The 19,555-nt window shown below is 39.4% G+C and overlaps 2 protein-coding genes across 14 annotated transcripts in view; one reads left to right on the forward strand and one right to left on the reverse strand.

The window, feature by feature from the left end:
* The window catches only part of trappc8 (trafficking protein particle complex subunit 8), a 122,373-nt gene extending 115,453 nt beyond the window's left edge, over positions 1 to 6,920 (reverse strand). Inside the window, exon 1 of one of the 2 annotated variants that reach the window (XM_039754426.1) lies at positions 6,624 to 6,920. In XM_039754426.1, coding sequence (XP_039610360.1) covers positions 6,624 to 6,780 — 157 coding nt within the window. In that variant the 5' untranslated portion in view covers positions 6,781 to 6,920. The remainder of the gene's footprint in view (positions 1 to 6,623) is intronic. The other variant, XM_039754427.1, reaches the window with a different exon arrangement.
* A 29-nt stretch (positions 6,921 to 6,949) lies between these two features.
* The window catches only part of LOC120530191 (E3 ubiquitin-protein ligase RNF138-like), a 42,147-nt gene continuing 29,541 nt past the window's right edge, over positions 6,950 to 19,555 (forward strand). For 5 of the 12 annotated variants that reach the window (XM_039754439.1, XM_039754451.1, XM_039754450.1 and 2 more), the window contains exons 1-2: positions 6,950 to 7,321; positions 14,459 to 14,547. The gene's annotated coding sequence lies outside the window, so the exon portion shown is untranslated. Of the gene's footprint in view, positions 7,322 to 9,657; positions 10,530 to 14,335; positions 14,359 to 14,458; positions 14,548 to 19,555 lie in introns of those variants that run through there. The other 7 variants (XM_039754440.1, XM_039754443.1, XM_039754445.1 and 4 more) reach the window with 7 other exon arrangements.

The following is a 19,555-nucleotide window of genomic DNA, read 5'->3' on the forward strand; positions in this document are numbered from 1 at the left end:
CAGGGACAACTTTGACTTGTAGACTTCACAGTAAGTTCCAAATGTGAAAGCCTATGAAGTTAAGTCCAGAAAACAGACTTACTAAAAAATAAAATAAAAAATAAAAATATATATATTATGTGCCTCTTTAATTCAGCACAACATAGAAAATTAAAATGGATTGTCAATATATTAGGTCCCTAAAGAGTCACTCTGCAGCTGTCTTTAAAGACATGTTTCATGACCCATGCCAAGACTTGTTAAAGTGAAGTTTTGCTAGGAGTACACATATTATAGCCTTATTACATATGGTACTAAAAGGACAGCATGGCCTCACAGATTCACTGTCTCGGGTTTGGCTGCTGTGCTTAGAGTCTGAACATTCAATCCCTGTCTGCATATCTTTTTCTCTGGTTTCCCCCCATATGACAAGAATATACATGTTAAGCCTATTTAGTAATTTTAATTCAGCCATTGCTAAGTTGTTTGTGGGCCTTGCAACAGGATGTGCACCCCAGTGCTGCCAAGACAGGCTTTGTAAGTCCATGTCAAATCATCACCCTTCTGGACCTCATCATCACAGAGTTTAATGGCACTTAGCATGCTGATTTGGTCATAGGAGTAACCAAAGGAACTGAAATTGCACGTGTCTTGAATGAATACTCCGGTAGATTTAAGCCAACAATGTTTGAACTCACACTTTATGACTTGCTATATTGTCCTAAACATAAGTTGCACAGAAAGGGTCCCCATATTGTTTTAAAGCTCTTTTCCAACTTTGCATTTTGTGTAAATGCTATGCTATCCACTAAATGAAAAAATTACCCTGTTATGAGTGTTTAGAATATTAAAAATTGAATAGCAAAGAAACTTCACTGCTTCATCTTAAGTGTGCATCAAATCCATAATTCCTTACAATGCTGTTGATAAGCAGTTAGTGATGAGGGTTATTAGGGTTCATGAAACAGAAGACTAAAGCCAGAAATAGAAGTGAAAATATCATTTTAATTAAAATAAAAATAAAAATTACAGGTAAAAATGAAGACAAAAAGACAAGAATGCCAAAGCAATTAAAACAACATAGAATTAATGGTAAAATCAGAATAGTTTTAGTTTTTCTCTTCAGTTCACACTTTTGACTTCTTGAGAGACACTGTCCTACTAAAAAGGGTCTTGAATTAAGAAAATCATATTTCAGATCATGTACTCTCTCATTGTATGTTTTCAGAAAATATACATCAAGCCTTTCCTCATAAACCTGAAACCCTAACACAAAAACGAAACTGAAACTAGATGGGCTTTTAGACTACTGGAGTGATGAAAGAAATTCAGCTTTGGTGGAATCATGAATAACTCACATACAAGCCGCTGTACTGTTTGAATGGGAAGGTGGGAATATAAGAATATAAAATTGCTGCTCCCTCAATTTGTACTCCATCAGAGCCTTTGATGCGCCAATTGCGCCTTAGCCTGAAATTGTACACATCTATCCTGTTGTTGTCACAGGTTCAACTATAAAAGAACATCCTGATGACAAGTGTATCAGGACGGTATGGGAATGAGTAGGATGGAGATGGTCCATGTGGATATAAAAAAGTTCAGTCTCAACTCTCCAGTGCTGGGCATCATTTCTTCAACACACCCTAGCCATGTACCTTCATCTCCAGATGCTGAGGGACCAGCCATAGGTTCAGGACTGGGAGGGTCTGCTAAGTCATGACTGGAAGAGTCAGACTGACAGATCTGTTTGTTCTCGGGTGTGAGTTTTGATAGTCTCACACAGCAGTTTCTACAAATGGTAAGACCGGGCTGATCCTATGTTGCGGTCTCAAGCACATCTTTTAAAGCTTTTCTTCTTGAAATTACATTTGAAGGGGTCACAAAAAGATTTCTGATTAAGTCTTAACAACTTCTCTACCAAAGACATTGTGAAAATGTATGCAGCTGTAGCAAAGACAATGTTTTTATTTCCATCAGGTAATTGACAGCATTTGCTAATGATTGATTATGCCCAACTGATTTGCACACCTCACTCCCCTCTGAATACCGCAGGGCAGAGCACTGGCATTTACTAGCCATATTAGAATGGGCCCTTTCATGGCAGTCATTTTGACATGAAACAGTATGGCAAGCACAGAGGTCACTAGTTCAATTTCAGTGTGGCATAATTGGAGCCTTACTGACCCCTGTGCTTGCCATACTGTTTCATGACAATATGGCTGCTATGAAAAAAGCCCATTTAGTGATATGAAACCATGTGATGCCACCTATAAGTAATGATAGCTCAGCAACGACTCAAAAACCAAAGACCACATTTCCTGGAGATGTTCATGACCTCATAAACCTACCTTTAGTTTAAAAAAAAAAAAAAAAAATATTGACCAATTTTAAAATAAAGGTTTTTTTTCGCTATTTAATCCAAGTCAATGTGTGTATGTATGTTCCAGCATCACGTCCGAAACGGCTGGAGCGATTTTCATGAAAGGTGGTACACATGTTCCTCATTGGTTAACTAAAAATGCTGTAGTGTGAAATCAGCTATAACCCATCCCCTTCTCGGTAGGGTGGGGGGTGATCTTGAAGTCTTGTATGCATGTTATCATCCAGTTGACACTTGGAACGACCACCAGAGGGCGAACATGAGGCAACTGCCAGCATTCTTTATGTTTGAGCACCACAGCGTCCTGCTGTTTTTGAAATTAAATAAGAGTTCTACGTGTGGAAGTGTGTGTGTCTGTCCGGCCCAGAAGCGAGATGTAGAGTCAGGGTGAGGGCTCCAGCACCGAGGATACGCAAGCGAGGCCAGTACACTGGCAAAAGGAAACCTCCTAAGAAAGACAGTGGCTTAGCTGCTAACGCACAAACGATGCGAGCACTTCGGCAACACGAATTCTTCTAACAGAGAGATACCCAGAGTAGTTCTGACGGTTTAAATACTTTCTAGGATCGGCTTACACAGTTAGTATATACCAGGCAACTGCCAGCATTCTTTACGTTTGAGCGCCATTGCGCCCATTTTGAAATTAAATAGAGTTGGCCGGTTCAGAGTGTCAACTGGATGATAACATACATACAAGACCGCAAGACAAGGACAATAGTGAGTTTTTATTGTTTGTTAATTTATTTTTATTTTAAAGTGTTTTTTTTAATATTATTATTATGTTTTTCTCAAACAATTAAAAAAAAACCTTTAATTTCCTCCCGGACAACGCTGGGTATTTCAGCTAGTTTTTAATATTATAATGATTCCTAAAATGTTAATTTTCATTTTGGGGATATCATAGTATTTACGTAAAATAGAGAGCTGGAAAATAGCTTTAGAGTGACAGGAGAACCATTTCTGTGTGACATATTTAGAGAGATATGGTCAGCCAAAGTCATAAATCCCCCAAATAATTCAAACTTTTGTTAGCTTAAATCTCCCTTAATATCGATTAGGGACACATGCAATTCCACTTCCATGGGTTACTCGTATGACCAAATCAGCATGCCAGGTTTCATTAAAATCTGTGACAATGAGGTCCAAAAGTGTGATGATTTGACACGGAATTACCCGGCTCTGACCCAAAGCAACCATGAACCAAACTACGACAGTTTCAGAATGTCACATATACAATGGACTTAGAAAGTACTCAGACCCTTATATGTTTTCACATTTTGATACAGTATGCTGCCGAATTCTGCTAAAATAGTTTAAATTCATTTCCCCTACAAATAAAGCAAACCTCAGTACCCTGGAATTACAAAGTGAAAACAGGCTTTCAGAAATTTCTCCAAAGTTATTAAAAATAAAAAACTGAAATATACCATTGACACAAGTATTCAGACACTTTGGCTCAGGTACGCCCCATTATATTGATCATTATTGAGAGGTCTCTACACCTTGTTTGGAGTCCACCAGGAATCAATCCAATTGAACGGACATCATTAGGAAAGGCACGCATTTGTCCATAGAAGGTGCTATAGCTGATAATGTCTACCAGAGCAAACACCAAGCGATGAGGTCAAAACAACTACAAGCAGATCTTAAAGGCACAGATATGGGGAAGGTTGCAAAAACATTACTAAAGCTTTGAAGGTTCCCAAGATAATTCTTAAATGAACTAAGTTTTGAATAACCAGCTGACCACCCAATCAATATGAGCAATCATGCAAAAAGGGCCATAATATGAGATGTGACCAAGAAGCAAGTGGTCAGCCTGGCTGTGCTCCAGAGAACCTGTTGGGAGTTGGGAGAAACTTTCAGGAGAACAACAAACACTGCAACACTCCATCGATCTATGCTTTATGACAGAGAGGCCGGGCAGAAGTCTCTCCCCAGATAAATAACCATACAGGCCCACTTGGAGTTTGCAAAAAGGCACCTAAAGGGCTTGCTAAGTGCAAGAAAGAGATTCACTGGCCTGATGAAACCAAGAACAGTGCCTAGGCTGGAGGAAACCAGGCAGCGTCCATCACCTGTCCAACACCATTTTAATGGTGAAGTATGGTGGTGGCAGCATCATGATGTGGGGTCATTTTACAGCAGTGAGGACTGAAGTACAGACATCCTAACCCTAAATGAAAACCTGATACAGAGCGCACTAAACCTCAGACTGGGCCGAAGGATTACATTCCAACAGGATCACGACCATAAGTGCAAAGCAAAGACAACACAGGAGTGGATTAGCGACTTTGTAGGGAGTAATGTGCGTCACATTTTGGTCAAAATACTTTTTAAAGTAATGATTAACGTAACGCAATAACTGCATTACTTTAAAAAAAAACTCACTTGTGCTACTGAGATACTAAAAAAGATTATTCCCACCACATCAAATATATATAATTTATTTTTCCACACAGACGTTACCCGCTGCTGTCAGGGTACCATCATGCACATACACACCTCCAGAAAGGTCTCAACACCTGAGGAGCATGTCCTTTTTGTGTCTGGACCCAAGGACACTACAGTTTTTATAAAACACAGGAAAATAGTCACATCTGGATGTGTTTCTGATCAGTTATGATTTAATAACAAATGGTGGCCAGTGAAATGTGTGTTTTTTTACACAAAAGAAAAACTAATGCCAAAGTAACACACTGTTTGTAATGCATTGCATTTGACAATAAGTAACAATGTTACATAATTACATTAAACGTAAAGTGACTAGTTACTTTTACAAGTAACGCACCACAGCATTGCTTAGGGCCAACTCTGGGAATGTCCCTCAGCGGTCCAGCCAGAGTAATCAAACATCTCAGGGGATACCTTAAAATACCGGGTGGTCCAGATCTAATTATGCAGATCCAGATCGTCTGGATGACTTTGATTTATGCAGGGACGATTCCAGTTCGGTGTGAAGACGATTCTTCATGTCGTCAGTTCGGACACTTCTCAATGGTCCGGGATTTTTTGGGTGATTGTCTATGTAATAAAATTAAGTTATAGCGTAATGAAAATTGCATAATTAGATCTGGACCACCCTATAGTTGTCTGCTGATGGTCTCCATCCAGGCAGACTGAGCTTGAGATTCTGTAGAATAGTATGGCAGAAAAAACGGCAATCCAGGAGTGCCAAGCTTGTCACATCAAATCCAAGTAGACTAGAGGCTGGAATCGCTGTCAAAGGTGCTTCAAGTAAGTACTAAGAAAATGGTCTGAATATCTGTGTCAATGTCATATTTCATTTTTTATTAAGAAAATGCAAACACTTCTAAAATACAGTTTTTTGCTTTGTCATTCTGATGTACTGAATATTGCTTGATGTGGGGAAAATTATTTTTTAAACATTTTGCACAAGGATGCAAGGTAATAAAATGTGAAAAACGTTAAGGAGTTGGAGTGCTTTCTGAATGTACTGTAAATGAGGATAACACACATGGTCAACTGGCACAACCCATTCATCACACTGCATAGTCTAATATTTTGTTGAATTGCATACATGCTCTATGTCAAAGAAAAAAAAAACTGATACTTGTATTTACATTATGGCTTTCTGTCCATGCAGAGTGGTTAAATAATTATGTCAAAACTAAACCTGGACGTAAATGGTGACAAAAGTCTTCCATTCCAGTCAGTATTACGAGGTGACACTGCCCCTAAGGCTTTGTGATTTTTAATGTGACAGCACAGCCCTCGAACGACAGAACTAAAGCTAACATTCTCTCGAACGCCTATTCGGTACTCCGCGACATGAAAAGAACGTAAAGCAAGAGAAATGTGCGGCTACAGCTCCAGCCGAACATCAGTATTTTTAACCCTCAATCAGGTGACAGCCTCTTGATTTCCTCTCCCTGCTCGTCAACCGAGGATTTCCACTTCTCTACTCCTGTGCCTGCATCAGTCGTCCCAATCCGGGGTGCGTTTCGGGTAGTTCCTGTTTGGCCTGCTCCACTGGGCACACAAAGCTCATCTCATGACAGACCTGACAGCAGAACTGCAACTGCCTGGAAAACGACACCGCGGGACTACTACTTAAATATTGATGAAACTGTGCCTATTGTCAGCGACAAGAAACGGGAGACGGCCCGCTCTGCTTATCACTCCCTTTTAACGCCCAGTCTCTCATTTTGTTTTATTCGCGCAACCCGGCTTAAAACCTCAGCCTTCACATGGTTAACCTTGTAAGATATGCAGACAGTTTGAGGTAAATAACACCACACACCTTCAGACGTGAGCCGGCAAAAAGGGCGGACCAGTTCGGCGAAATTCAAATTGTTCTTCCGAGTCACTTTCTCCGCATCTTCGCTGCACAAGACAGCCACCATGGGTACGAAAGAATCTTGAATAAACTCCTGCACGGACTGCAGACACTGAGCCATGGCGAGTTGGAGTGCCCTGGACGGCGAGGAAAGATGACTGGGAATGGGTTGCCAGCCGCTCTTGCTTATTCACCTCCTGCTGGCGAGCTGTCAAACCGAATCGTCCCGAAATAAAAATAAGTCCCCTCTACTGCCACCCAAGAGCAGCCATGTTGAACTGTGGATTTCCCTGCTGATCGAATTCTTTCCCGTGAGGCAGCGGGGGCGGTCACGTGACGCGGGCAGCTTTGTAAACAGCGCCGGCGACGGCCAGGCGGTGATGTGAAGACAGAGGAGCTCGTGGCTGTCAGGAGGAGACTTTCCGCAGTACTTTGGACAACTCTCAGTAAATGGAATTAGCGGACTCTGCTGTTGGCGATTTACTCGTGTCTCAGAGGACTTTGATACTTTTAGAAGCGCCTCCTCTTTAAGCAGTCACTATAAGGGACGTAAAGATAGCGCTGGCGAGTGTCAACGTGGTGCATATTGTAGCACATGCAAGTAAGAACTTCAGGATCCGTGTGACAGCACTCTTAATTTCGAGTTTGTTCTGCTGGTAAATGTGTGTATTTTTTGTTTGTTTACAAATTCTGTAAGGTTTAATTTTGATGGGTTTAAAATTAACTAAATGGAGTGACGTGCACAGACATTCTGTTAGGCAGTGGCTAAGGGGCACTTTTACATTTCAGTACATTTTATAAAGCGAATTAGATTAGCTAACAAAGAAAGTATAATTGACTAGAACGGTCTAAGGCAAGCCAACATGTAAAACAGCGCGTTGTCTTTAAACGAAAACCTTGTGCTCTCTATTATAAAGGAATACTCAATTCAGGAAAACGGGATTTTCTAATCTAATCTAAATCGTGAAGGGGCTCATTCATCGCGGATTGACTAATAATAATACAAGTAATAGTACATTTTATTTATATTGTGCCTTTCCCATGCTCAAAGCGCTTCACAGGAATTCCAAAATAATAGACTTTATACAAGTCTGGAAACAAATAATATCCACATAAAACACTAAATAAAAAACAATACAAGAAATGCAAAGCTTTGAATTAGAATAAGAGACAATAAACCAAAATAAAGAATATACAAAATGTTACAAGAAAATCACGAACAAAAATTATAATTTGTGATACAAATATGAATCACCTTGAACATCTGGAAAGAGAGGAAAAACTGAAAAGAAGGGTCAGAATGTCAGAGTATAAGTTAATTGCCATCCTGAACAAATGATTTTTTAGTTATGTTTTATTTTTAAAGAATTATTTGAGTCCACTCATCGCATTAACTTTAGAGGTCATTCCATAATCTGCGTGCAATGGAGCTGTAGGCACTGTCACTCGCGAAGCACAGGTTAGTTTGGGGCACAACGAGATTTAGAACAAATGGACCTTAGTGGGCGAACAGGAACACAGTAATGGAGGAGGTTACGGATGTAGTCTGGTGCAAGGCTATTTAAAGCTTTATAGGTCAGTAATAATATTTTAGACTCTGTTCTGTAAGACTCCGCGAGCCAGAGTAGGATGGCTGTTGTGCGTTGCAGATCTGTGTAGAAAATCAATAAGCAGAGTTCTGAACTGACAGATCAGAAAGTGCATCGGTGGAGTCCCTCAGGGTTTCTTATTTTACTGTTACTTTTTCTGATTTATATTAATGACATTTTTTCCGATATAGGTAGCAAACTTGTGAAATTCACAGATGACACTAAAATTGGAGGATTGGCAGACACAGAGAAGACTTTACAAAAAAAAAATAAACACTTGGACATGCTTAAGAACTGGGCGAACACTTGGAAAGTGCAGTGTAACATTGAAAAGTGCAAAGAGCTATATGTGGAGGAAAGCAATGTCAATCATAAATAGAAGATGGGAGACACTGTTCTACAAAACATTTTCATGCTCCAAGGCAATTAAAAAAGGAAACTAAAATGTTAGGTTATATAGGCTACAATATACAAATAGCAGCAGTTGACTTTGTGCAGAGGAGAGTAGGACTGAATCACCTGTCCTACTCTGGCAGACTTGGACAATCAAACCTCCTTGGTCTCAAATTGAGGAGAACATGTGGAGACCTAATTCAGGTCTTCAAAATCCTCAAAGGCATTGTTAAAGTTGATCCAGCAGAATTTTTTCAGCATAAGGGTGAATCACATACTCAATGACCACTGTTTGACAAATTACTCAGGAAATGTGATAAGTTACTTTTTACTTATCACTCTTATTGCTTAGTACCAAAGGCAATTAGTTACAATACAGTAAACCCTTGTTTATCACAGTTAATCCGTTCCAGACTCTACCGTGATACATGAATTTCCGCGAAGTAGGATTCTTTATTTATAAATCTAATATTTTTGCAGTTAGAGCATAGAAAACCTGTTTACGACCTTCTAAATACGTTTTTCAACATTATTAGAGCCCTCTAGACATGAAATAACACCCTTTAGTCAAACGTTTAAACTGTGGGGCTTTTAAGTATGCGAACCACCACGATAAACTGGCCGCAAGGAAGGGAGTGAAGGTAGTCTTTCAGCATTTTTGAGAGGAGCGTACGTACCCTCTAGGCAAACAGCCTCTGTGCAAACAGCCCCTCTTGCTCACACCCCCTCCGTCAGGAGCAGAGAATGTCAGAGAGAGTGAGAGAGACCGAGAAAAGCAAACAATCAAAAATCAATACGTGCTGTTCGGGCTTTCAAGTATGTGAAGCGCCGCGCGGGAAGCATATTGTATATCATTGAGGAGTTTTATTTAATACGTAATACATGCTCTGATTGGGTAGCTTCTCAGCCATCTGCCAATAGCGTCCCTTGTATGAAATCAACTGAGGAAGCATGTACCATAAATTAAAAGACCCACAATCCGCGAACCAGCAAAAAATCCATGATATATATTTAGATATGCTTACATTTAAAATCCGCGATGGAGTGAAGCCGCATAAGTCAAAGCACGATATACCGAGGGATCACTGTACTCATTATATTACTATATTACTTTCAACACCAACACCACCACCCCCACCATAACAGGGTCATAAAATTAAATTCTTTTAAAAATAAATCCACTTTATTGGAATAATTGACCTTGTAGAGAAGGAATCGACAATCAAACTGCAGAACCACAAACATTGTAGCAGTTTCTCCCGACTTTTTAACTTAAATATTCTTCCAACAGAAAGGAGTTTAACAGTTTTACCAAACATTTTCAAAACAATAAACATTCAGATCATGCCCAGCCTCCAATTTTGTTATCCTTGTCTGGCATATTAAATATGGTTGCAGTGTTCAGGAGTGAAACGATGATTGTATGTCATTAATGCAAGCTTCTCAAACCTTGTATCAGACAATCTGTGCTTTCTTAGGGTGAGCACTAAACCTCCTAAACTGAAAGCCACTCCACAGATGTGCTAGAAGGGCTTTGAGTGTTGTACTTAATGTACATGTTTTTTATATTTGAGAACTTGTTCAAAGTATCAACCTCATGACCTCACATCTATAACTTCTTTTTCTGCTGAGAAGTTGTCCTCAGGCTCTGTCTTAAATGCAAATAAGTCTTTTTCATCAAGGCTGGTTGATGACACACAGGCAGACCCCCCTGCAGAAGCAATTGTGTGACCCTCTGCTGTCAGAAGCTCCCTTGTAAGCTCTCTCTGACCATCATTTCTCAGTCATCTGAGTCTGCACTTTGGACAACTGGCAGCTCCCAGAAGTGCATCTTTACTATCCAGTACATCAGCAAAATGAGTGTGGATGGCCTGAAAAATAGAATTTGGTAATTAATTATAATTTAATTTGTCATTTGAATTGTTTTTTATGCATGCTATCATAGACCTAAACCACCCTTCTTCCCATGATGGAAAATTTAATTTATTGCTTAGGCTATGTATTGACCCTTTTATTTGTTTTAATCTTCTGTTGCTTTGATGACAATGATCATTATTTTGACTGGTATTGTTTAGATAATTGTGCCAACTGCTTTAAAAACAAAACATTTCAGTATGGTCTGTTCCTTCTGTCATGAAAAGTGCAATGCAACAAATCTGCCTGAATACATTTGCTAAATTATAAGAGGATTAGGAATACAGCCATGCCTTCACTATGACATTTGGAAGGCCAGCTGTCATCCTTGAGAGAGTGTCTTTCAAGCCAAGCATCCTTGTCATCAGCACTTTGAGCGTTGGTAATAAAATCCCATAACATGTGCAGTGCTGCTGTAAGTTGCTTCATGACGGTACAGAACTCCTGCAGGAATTGGTCCTCCTTGTCATTGAGGCACTTCATTCCTAGTTTGAGACAGAGGCTGTTCAGCTCGTTCATAGGCATTTCAGTGATTCTGGAAACGGCTTCATAAAAGAAATTCCACCTTGTGGATGATGGCACCAGTAGCTTCCTTCACATGTTCGACTTGCCTTTGTCCAAAGAGCTGAGCATTTTGCAGTACTTCTATACACAGCTGTGGCATCTGCACTGGAAGTTAAGTATTTAAGCGTTGGAAATTAGTTTACTTGTATGTGATGCACACCTGTAACGCAGGGGGAGAACAAACTGGCCATCAGTCTCAGTGGAGAGGCCTTCTGTGAGATCTGTAAAAGGGACATCCTCATCAATGTCTTCCAGTCCAGAATCAGACTCCGGTTTCACAGGCTGATATATTTTAAACGCCTTGGCAAAATCTGGCACATTGTCACAGTAGCTACAACTTTGCCAAGCAGTCCTTACAGTGAATGAATTTGTGTTATATCTGCTCCATTAACATCAAATGTGTGCCAAACTCTGATTCTCTTACATGTTATGGCAGCCTTGTTGCGCTCCAAAGTGGATCTGCTGATCTAGTGAAGTGTCGCACCCAGAAAGCTTTTGTCTACCTCTCCAAGAATGGCTTTCAAATTAGATTCCATCTTTGCATATTCTCTATCAAAGTACCCAGCAAATGTCTTTGTTTGTGGCAGTGTAACATTGCTCTTCGTGGGTATTTTCACAGTTATGCGTCAAAATGATGGTGACTCGGCAGTTAAAACAGGTAACATCTCTCTTACAGTATCCTCAGCGTCGAGCTTATTCAAATCCCATCCACTTAACTTCACTCCACCAGAGAGAGTGTTCTGCTCTGAAATCCAGTTGTGTTTGTTTATCTGGATTGCATGCATCACTGGCCATAAAAGCCTCCCTGTCAGCGCCAGCGTCTTGTTCCACAAGTTTCACATTGATGCTGTGGTGCCATGTCAGATGATGTTGTGTTTTTTGCAGTTCAAAGAGCTTTGCTACCAAAACAAAGTTTACAGCGAACGACAAGCTCAAAATAACAACAGTACTTACTCATCCTCTGTCATTGTTGAGCTTTTTAGCCATTACTGCCCTGACCTCTGGTGCGTGCATAACATAATAAAATGACCTACATTGGACCAAAAAAAATGTGTTTTGGTAATACAGTGTTAGTTGGAATAATAACTGTAATATTATTACTGTTTTGGAAAGTTTGCAGGATGTTTTAGGCCGAAGCTAGGAAGCCCTTCTTTACACAAAAGGTTAAGGGAATCTCGAACAAACTACTGAGACGTAGTCGAGGCAGATATCTTGGCAACCTTTAACAAGTTTTCTGGATGAGTTATTGGGACAGCTTAGCTACACAAAAAAGCTTGACAGACTAAATGGTCTCCTCTTGTTTGTAATATTTCATGTAATGTGCAATAAAAAATGGACAGGTTTCTCAGCATAAGAAAAGGAGAGGAATGAGTAAACATAATATGTCATGGAGGTGGATGTAAGAAAGTTTCTTAATATGATTTATGTGGGTAGAATAAGGAATAGAGGAAACTGAAATGGCAGAAAGAGAAGGTCTGATGATATTGTCACCAAGAGGACTGAGAAGTAGCTCATTTTCTTAAGAGGAGCTTTAGTGTCAGCACAATTTCAGTTTGGTTGTGGTTTATTTTTAGAGAGTTCTGTTCCATCCAGGATTTCATTTTACTGAATCAAGCCATAAGCTGAGCAAACTCTGGGAAGTGTTCACTATTAACACAGAAATAGATCTGGGTATCATCTACATAAAATAATAACCCAGTCCAAAGCTATGAGTAATATGGCCAAGGGGAAGACTGTAGATACAGAACAGCAGAGGCCTGAGGACAGAACTCCTTGTGTGTCCGCCTGTGAGCTGGACCTGCTGTTGCCAAGCCTAACCAACGCTTCCCTATCAATTCATCAGACAGGATTTAAACGACTAGAGGGAGGTGCCCAAGATACCCAGAATGTCCTCCATTCTTACACCAAGGTCTAAAATAATTAATAAGCTGGTTTAGCCAAAGTCTGCCTCCATAATCAAATCATTAGTCACCCAAAGAAAGCAGTGTCACAGTTCTAGACACAAATTAGTGCCCAATTTTATTTCTGCATTTGTAATTTCAAGGGTCATTTGAATTTCACTTCAGGGGCATGAAAATCACAACATGGCTAAAATATTTGTCCAAAATTGTCATGGCTGGATCTCTCATCAGGGTGACTTAGGCGCACACCCTAGGGCCCTGCTCGCCTAGCTGAAAAAAGAAAATGCCAGACAGTACAGGCGCTGGCAGCAGTCAGTCTTCCAGCACACACCCCTAACCGCACTTTGACCCTTGTGATTCTAAATCTGTCCAATCACACCTAAATAAAAAGCTTTTAAAAGAAAAATATGAGTCCTGGTTGATATGGGTGGGGTGTGATCTGAGCAGGTGCCTATGGGTTACTTTTATGAAAGGGTACATGATGTGTCACAGGACCACAACAGAGAATCAGTCCAAATGGAAGGTCATTTAAAACTAGAGCTTATTGCTGCAATGAAAAGAAAATTAAAAAAAAAAAGCGTTGAGGCACAAAAGACACAGTTTGGTGAAAACTATCACTGACATTAAAAACAAATAAACCAAAATGATGATTTGAAGAAGCCGCAAATCCTGCAGTAAAGACTAATGAGAGTGACCTTACAGGTAGGCTTTTCCTGACCTGACTAACACCTTGGCTTCTATCACCAATGTGCAGTCCGATTCTGTGGCATTCCATAAGACCAACATAGACATGGGCAACTGTGTAAAAAGGGAAAAACATAAGACACCCCAAATAATGTAGATTCTGAACACTTTCTTTTATTTAATTTGTTGCAAATATAAAAAGTCAGAACACAGTGCATCAAAGTGGCACAGGCCTTTTAGAAATGTTTCATTGTTTGTCATTAACTGCGCTATCAGAAGAAAGCTGATTTTGTGTAGCTCTGCCATTGCACTCATAAATTACTTTGTTATATTCACTGAAATCTGCTCTACATATATAAAATCCTAAACCTAAAAGTGCAATGATTTTATGTTACTTTTTTGTCACACTTTAAATCAGTCTTATTTTTAAACCTACATACAGTATATATGTTTGGTATCATTCTTTTCAGAATTTATTGAACTTCAATGTGATGTTGTTAGATTTTCAGATTGCTATTCCATTTTTAAATTATAAACTAAAATATCAAGGAAGTCGTGTTTTTTGTCAGTTAAAACAAATATATTGTTTATTTAGTCTCTTATAAATACTCATCAAGCACAGTGGACCTCAGTTTAACAGGAATACTCCAATCGGTAAGAGAGTAAATATTTTATTCTTTATTCTTTTACATATTTATAGAATTTCATGATTTTGACTCCAATAAATAATATTTTTTCTTTTGTACATTTACAGATTTTACTAATATTCTGGCCGCAACTGGAGGTTGGGCGGCAAAGGTGCCAGGGTGCCTTGCCCCCCTAGTACATTAATGAAAGAAAAAGGTGAAGTTGACTCAATATAAAGTTTTTTGTTCCACTTCAAATCCTGCACCTAATTTATTACTGGTATATGTGATGTTCACAATGTGTGAGTGTATATTTGTGGTTAGTGGAGCTACTGAGGCGAGCTTTGCAACTCTGGGGCCTGTGGTGGTCTTAATCTGGCCTTAATGATTTCTAACTACTAGTATGTTAGTTTATCAGAAAGGACGTTGTAGCCCCTTTACTGTGCATAAACTTTATTTTCCTAATCAGAACCAGAATCGCGTTTATCAGCCAAGACTGCTCACAAGCAAGGAATTGGACTCCTGTTTTTCATTGATACTCCAAGTCATACACGTCATTGAGAGGTGAATACACACCTGAGATAAATGCTAAGAATGTCAATGTATGCAGAGTAGGAAATCCTGAACTACATACTGTGACAGATTAGGGCTTTCTTGCCCCCTTGTACCCTCAGACCACACGTCAGACACCAGGTAAAAGTCCAATAATAATATTTATTATAATAATAATGTGCACAAAGCACGCTCCTCTCCACAATTCTCAATAAACCAATAACAATAAACAATCCTCCAATCTCCCAGACGCTTAGCCACCCTGCCTCCCAACTCAGCTCGTCTGTCTGGGATCTCCCACAGTCCTTTATACTCCTCGACCCGGAAATGTTTCTGAGCCCTCAGTCCATGTGATTATCCAACACTTCCGGGTCGGGTAATCTTCTCTTTTTCTTCAGCCTGGAAGTGTATCATTTCTTCCCTTTTCACAATTGTGAATTACTTCCGGGCTATAAGGAAAGTATAAGTCCCTGGGCCTCCCTGCAGTGTCCTCCGGTGGCCCCCATGGTATCCAGCAAGGCTGTGGTGAAAAACTCCAAGTTCCATGACCCTTTGACTTGCTGGTGGACAGGTTGAGTCACTGTAAGAAAGCTGTTGCTAACATTGCAAAATAAAAATAGGTTTGTCTTGGCCAGGAACCACCAGCATTCTCAGGGCACTCTGAAGTTAAAGCACTAAGCAGATCAACAATTGGAGGCACAGGCCCTGTACGGCTGTGTCCTCATTCTCTCAGGGTGGCTTTTCTGCACTGGTTTCTTCCTAAAGGAGTCTCAGTACAACTCCCGATTGGCCTGGTCAGAGGATGTCAGGGTGCCAGTGGTGCCCCATTCATGGTTCAGTCCTGACTTGCACCCAAGACTGCCGTGGCAGGCTCTGAGTTGCAAGAATCCATTACTAGAATACTCAAGTTTGAAAAATCAGTAAATGCACAAGATCACTAAACAGATCAGGATTCTCGAGTCTTTGTGACACTAAAGTCAGGAATGTGACATTTTGGCTTTTGGAGTTGGTTTTACATGTTAATTCAGTTTGCAGATGCAGGCTGGCACAGCCTTTCTACCAAGAATAAAAAGGACACAACTGGAAGCAGAGACTCTCTGTAGCAATATAATTAAAATTAGAACCTGGGGACCTTCAAAAATCTAAATGTATAATTATTTGGAAATGAGGAATACAAATTTCTAAATTATGGTAAGCTGGCATGAAAGGCATCTTATTATACAAAAGATTTTATTTTGCTCATGAAATAACGTTTTGTTTCCGAATGTTATTTAATAAGCATCACGTCTGTACATTTTAGAGTATTTTATTATTGTTGGCTGTGGTCACATCCTTTTATCTTGTGTGGTAACTTTAAACTTTTTATTTGAATTTAAAGATTTAATTCAATTCTGTGTAAAAAATCCATGTAAATGATTCAAATAATTTAGACTTAATTTCCAGAGTCAGTTTAATTCTAGCCAAATTAGTTATTCCATCTGCATTGTAACACACTAGGTAATGAATTTCACCACACAAAGACTTATGTTAATTAATAAGTCCTAAAAAAGGTGGTTTTGTTACACCACATTATTGCCTGTTAATTTAACACAATTTTAATGTGTTTATTATATGATCACACATTATGACAATTACAAAGAACACAACGTTTTTTTTTCACATTACATATATAAATAGCCACCTGTGTAATAATATTTGTGAATATAATGTTTTCAAACAAAATAACTTGATTAGGGGTCTGCAAAGCCAGTCCCGGGGGGTCGTAGTGGATGCAGATCTTTGTTTCTAAATGAGAAGTCGGTTATTGCTGTTGAACTCTGATTTGCTGATTTGAGTCCTAAACTGCTCCATTCACTGTTTTATTTGTTCCTTATCAGCATTAAGATGGACATGAAGGAACTAGCAGTTCTCCATTTTCACCTGTGTATTTTCTATCAGGTCTAATAAATAGCTTGAGGAGAATAATAATGTAAAGATCATTTGCTTTCCATATGCCAAATTTCCCCTTGGGGGAGAAATTAAGTTGTATCTGTCTACAGAAAAAAGCAGAGCAATGTATGGAAAGGAATGGGCTGAAGGCAAAGTGTGGAGCAACTGGGAACAGTTAACATACTTGATAAATGAAAAAGTACAGGCAGTCGAGATGACGGTCTTCTCATCAATGGAATTAGAATAATTATAGAGATAGCAGCTGACAAACATTTAAGTTAAAATTAAAAACACATACTTTAGTAAACATTTAAATACAAGTAGTCACCTACACAGGAAAGCTGTGCTTACTCCTCGCCATCATCCATTGGAAGGACGTTATGAAACTGAACCAACCAAACATGCACCATGTCAAAGCAGTATGGGAAGAGACCTAAAAGAGATACAAAAAAATCACAGTCTCACATTGGATGGTGTCTGCCCACGACAAATAAAACAGAACACTGACAAACAAGAGGAGATCATTCGCCCTGGCAGGTTCTTCTGGTTAACAAAGAGCTAAGTTGGCCTAGTATAAATACTAAGATGAATTCATGGAGAGAACAACATACTGAGTGAAAACAGATGTTTTTAACAAGCAAAAAAAAAAAAAACAATGCCTACAGAAGGAAGTCTCCCTATAAAGGTACAAAGACATTTCTAAATAAGCAAAGAAACGGACTGATGAAAAGAGAATGGCAGAGATAAGAGAGGCGTAATGTTTGATTTTTTTTAGCTTGTTTTGCTTGTTCCTCGGTCTAGTTTCAAATACAGAAAAACTATTCAAATCCAAACATTTCCTTGCAGAAAAAGGATTACCCATAGAATACTATTTAATAATTCTTTGAATATGTCATGAATTTGATTGAAAATAAAGAATAATTACAGTAAAAATCTAACCTGCAAACATGTACTTCTTGAGTGAATCACCTTAAGAGAGCCGTGCAATGCCAGGCACCCCCCTATAAGGCTAAACAGGCCCATGTGCTGCTTGGCCCATACAGTCTGATCTATCGGGTTCATCTTCTGAATTCGTGATTGCAAATCTCACTTAGGAACCCTAATTGTGACATTTTGAATAATTAAAAGGCACCAGTTGTCATTGCATACTACATTAACATTAAAAATCCACTGAATTATTGACCAATAAAAAGTGTGAGAACTGGTGTGAGCCTACATTGTTTTGGCTGCATTTCATTTTTATCTTATTTTCCTTTTTGTTATTTCCTAGTACCGTTTTATACTATTGATAAAACACTGCTTCGAAATTATGAACACTTCCTTTCGTTTTGGAATTTTAGGGTTTCAAATTCTGCAGCATTCTCTCAATTTAGAATTGAGGATTATGTCTTGGGTTTGGTGAAAGAAACAGGAATCGTTTGGGTTTTGAATGTAACAATAGTCAGTGAACTTTGAGCAGGTCCAGTGGTTTGGACTTGCTGCCAGATCTTTGGTCTCCTTGACTCTGACCCCGGCTTCTGTTTTTGTTCTTATCTCATGGTCAGCAGCCTCGTAAAAATGCCTGGCAATGGTCTGTGCTGTCGAGAACTAAGAGTCTCAAGAGATAAAGAGTTGTAGAGCACGAGTCCCAAACACTTCCAATAACGTTCACTAGAGGGGGATATCAGCATCAAACTCTGGCTAGTAATAAGAGCAAGCACTGAATCTTTAGAAAGTAAAAGATTTATTCTCCACAAAATAGTATGTCAATCCATTGAAGTTCTGTGGAACAGAAAAACAAAATGGAGTTGCCTGTAACAAGAAGGCAGTCCAAATCAAACAAGTCCCAATACAGATTACAACAGCAGGTCAAAGAGCAGAGTAGAAAGTTGAAAAACCAGCAAAAAGCGCAACAAATTTACAACAAATGACCACTCCTAAGTACATTTGAAATGAACTGCCAGAAACTGTGGGAGACCCTCAGATATATCGGGCAGAGGGCAGATCTGGGTGGTGATCGGCAGGTGGCCCACCCAAAAACACACAAGGCACATAGTAAAGGCAACAGTAATACAGCAACAATTAAAAATAAAAAAACAAGGAACAAAGCAAATAAATCGGCCAAAATAAAACTAAACACAAAATAAGGACTTGAACCCCAGCCAGGTGGCTGAAACATACCACTTGCAAGCAGAGCTGGTGCTGTCAAGAGCCCGGTCCTGCGAGCCCCCTTGCTTAGTCCATATGGACTTGTGCACATGATTGTGTGCTTAACAACACCTAACACTGGCCTGCATTTATTAACTTAAGTTCACTCATGTTCAAGGGGTGAGCTTAGCATATGCAGTGTTTAAGGAAAGACCAGCGTGGACACAAAGCTGGAATCCAGCACCACCATTACAGGCCACACATCTTCATGCAGGGCCAGTTTAGAGCTGAAAATTCAGTTAATGTTTGTATGGCACCAGCCACAAAAGTACAGGCTCAGAGAGGATGGACAAATCCACAGCTACAAAGCATCAACAACAAACCGCCTACCTAGTGAGAAGTCAAGCAGTGACACCTTTTACTGGCTAACTAAAATGATTACAATATGCAAGCTTTTGAGGCAACTCAAGCCTTTTCTTCAGGCATATTGTAATTACATATACTACATATTTGCATATTGTAATCTTTTTAGTTAGCCAATAAATGGCGTCATTTCCTTCTCCATCTATAGATGATTTTCTGGACAGTGTAAAGATTGATTTCCAGTTGTATGGACA

Source organism: Polypterus senegalus, chromosome 5 (genome assembly GCF_016835505.1).
Source record: "Polypterus senegalus isolate Bchr_013 chromosome 5, ASM1683550v1, whole genome shotgun sequence".
Classification (NCBI taxonomy): Eukaryota; Metazoa; Chordata; class Cladistia; order Polypteriformes; family Polypteridae; genus Polypterus; species Polypterus senegalus.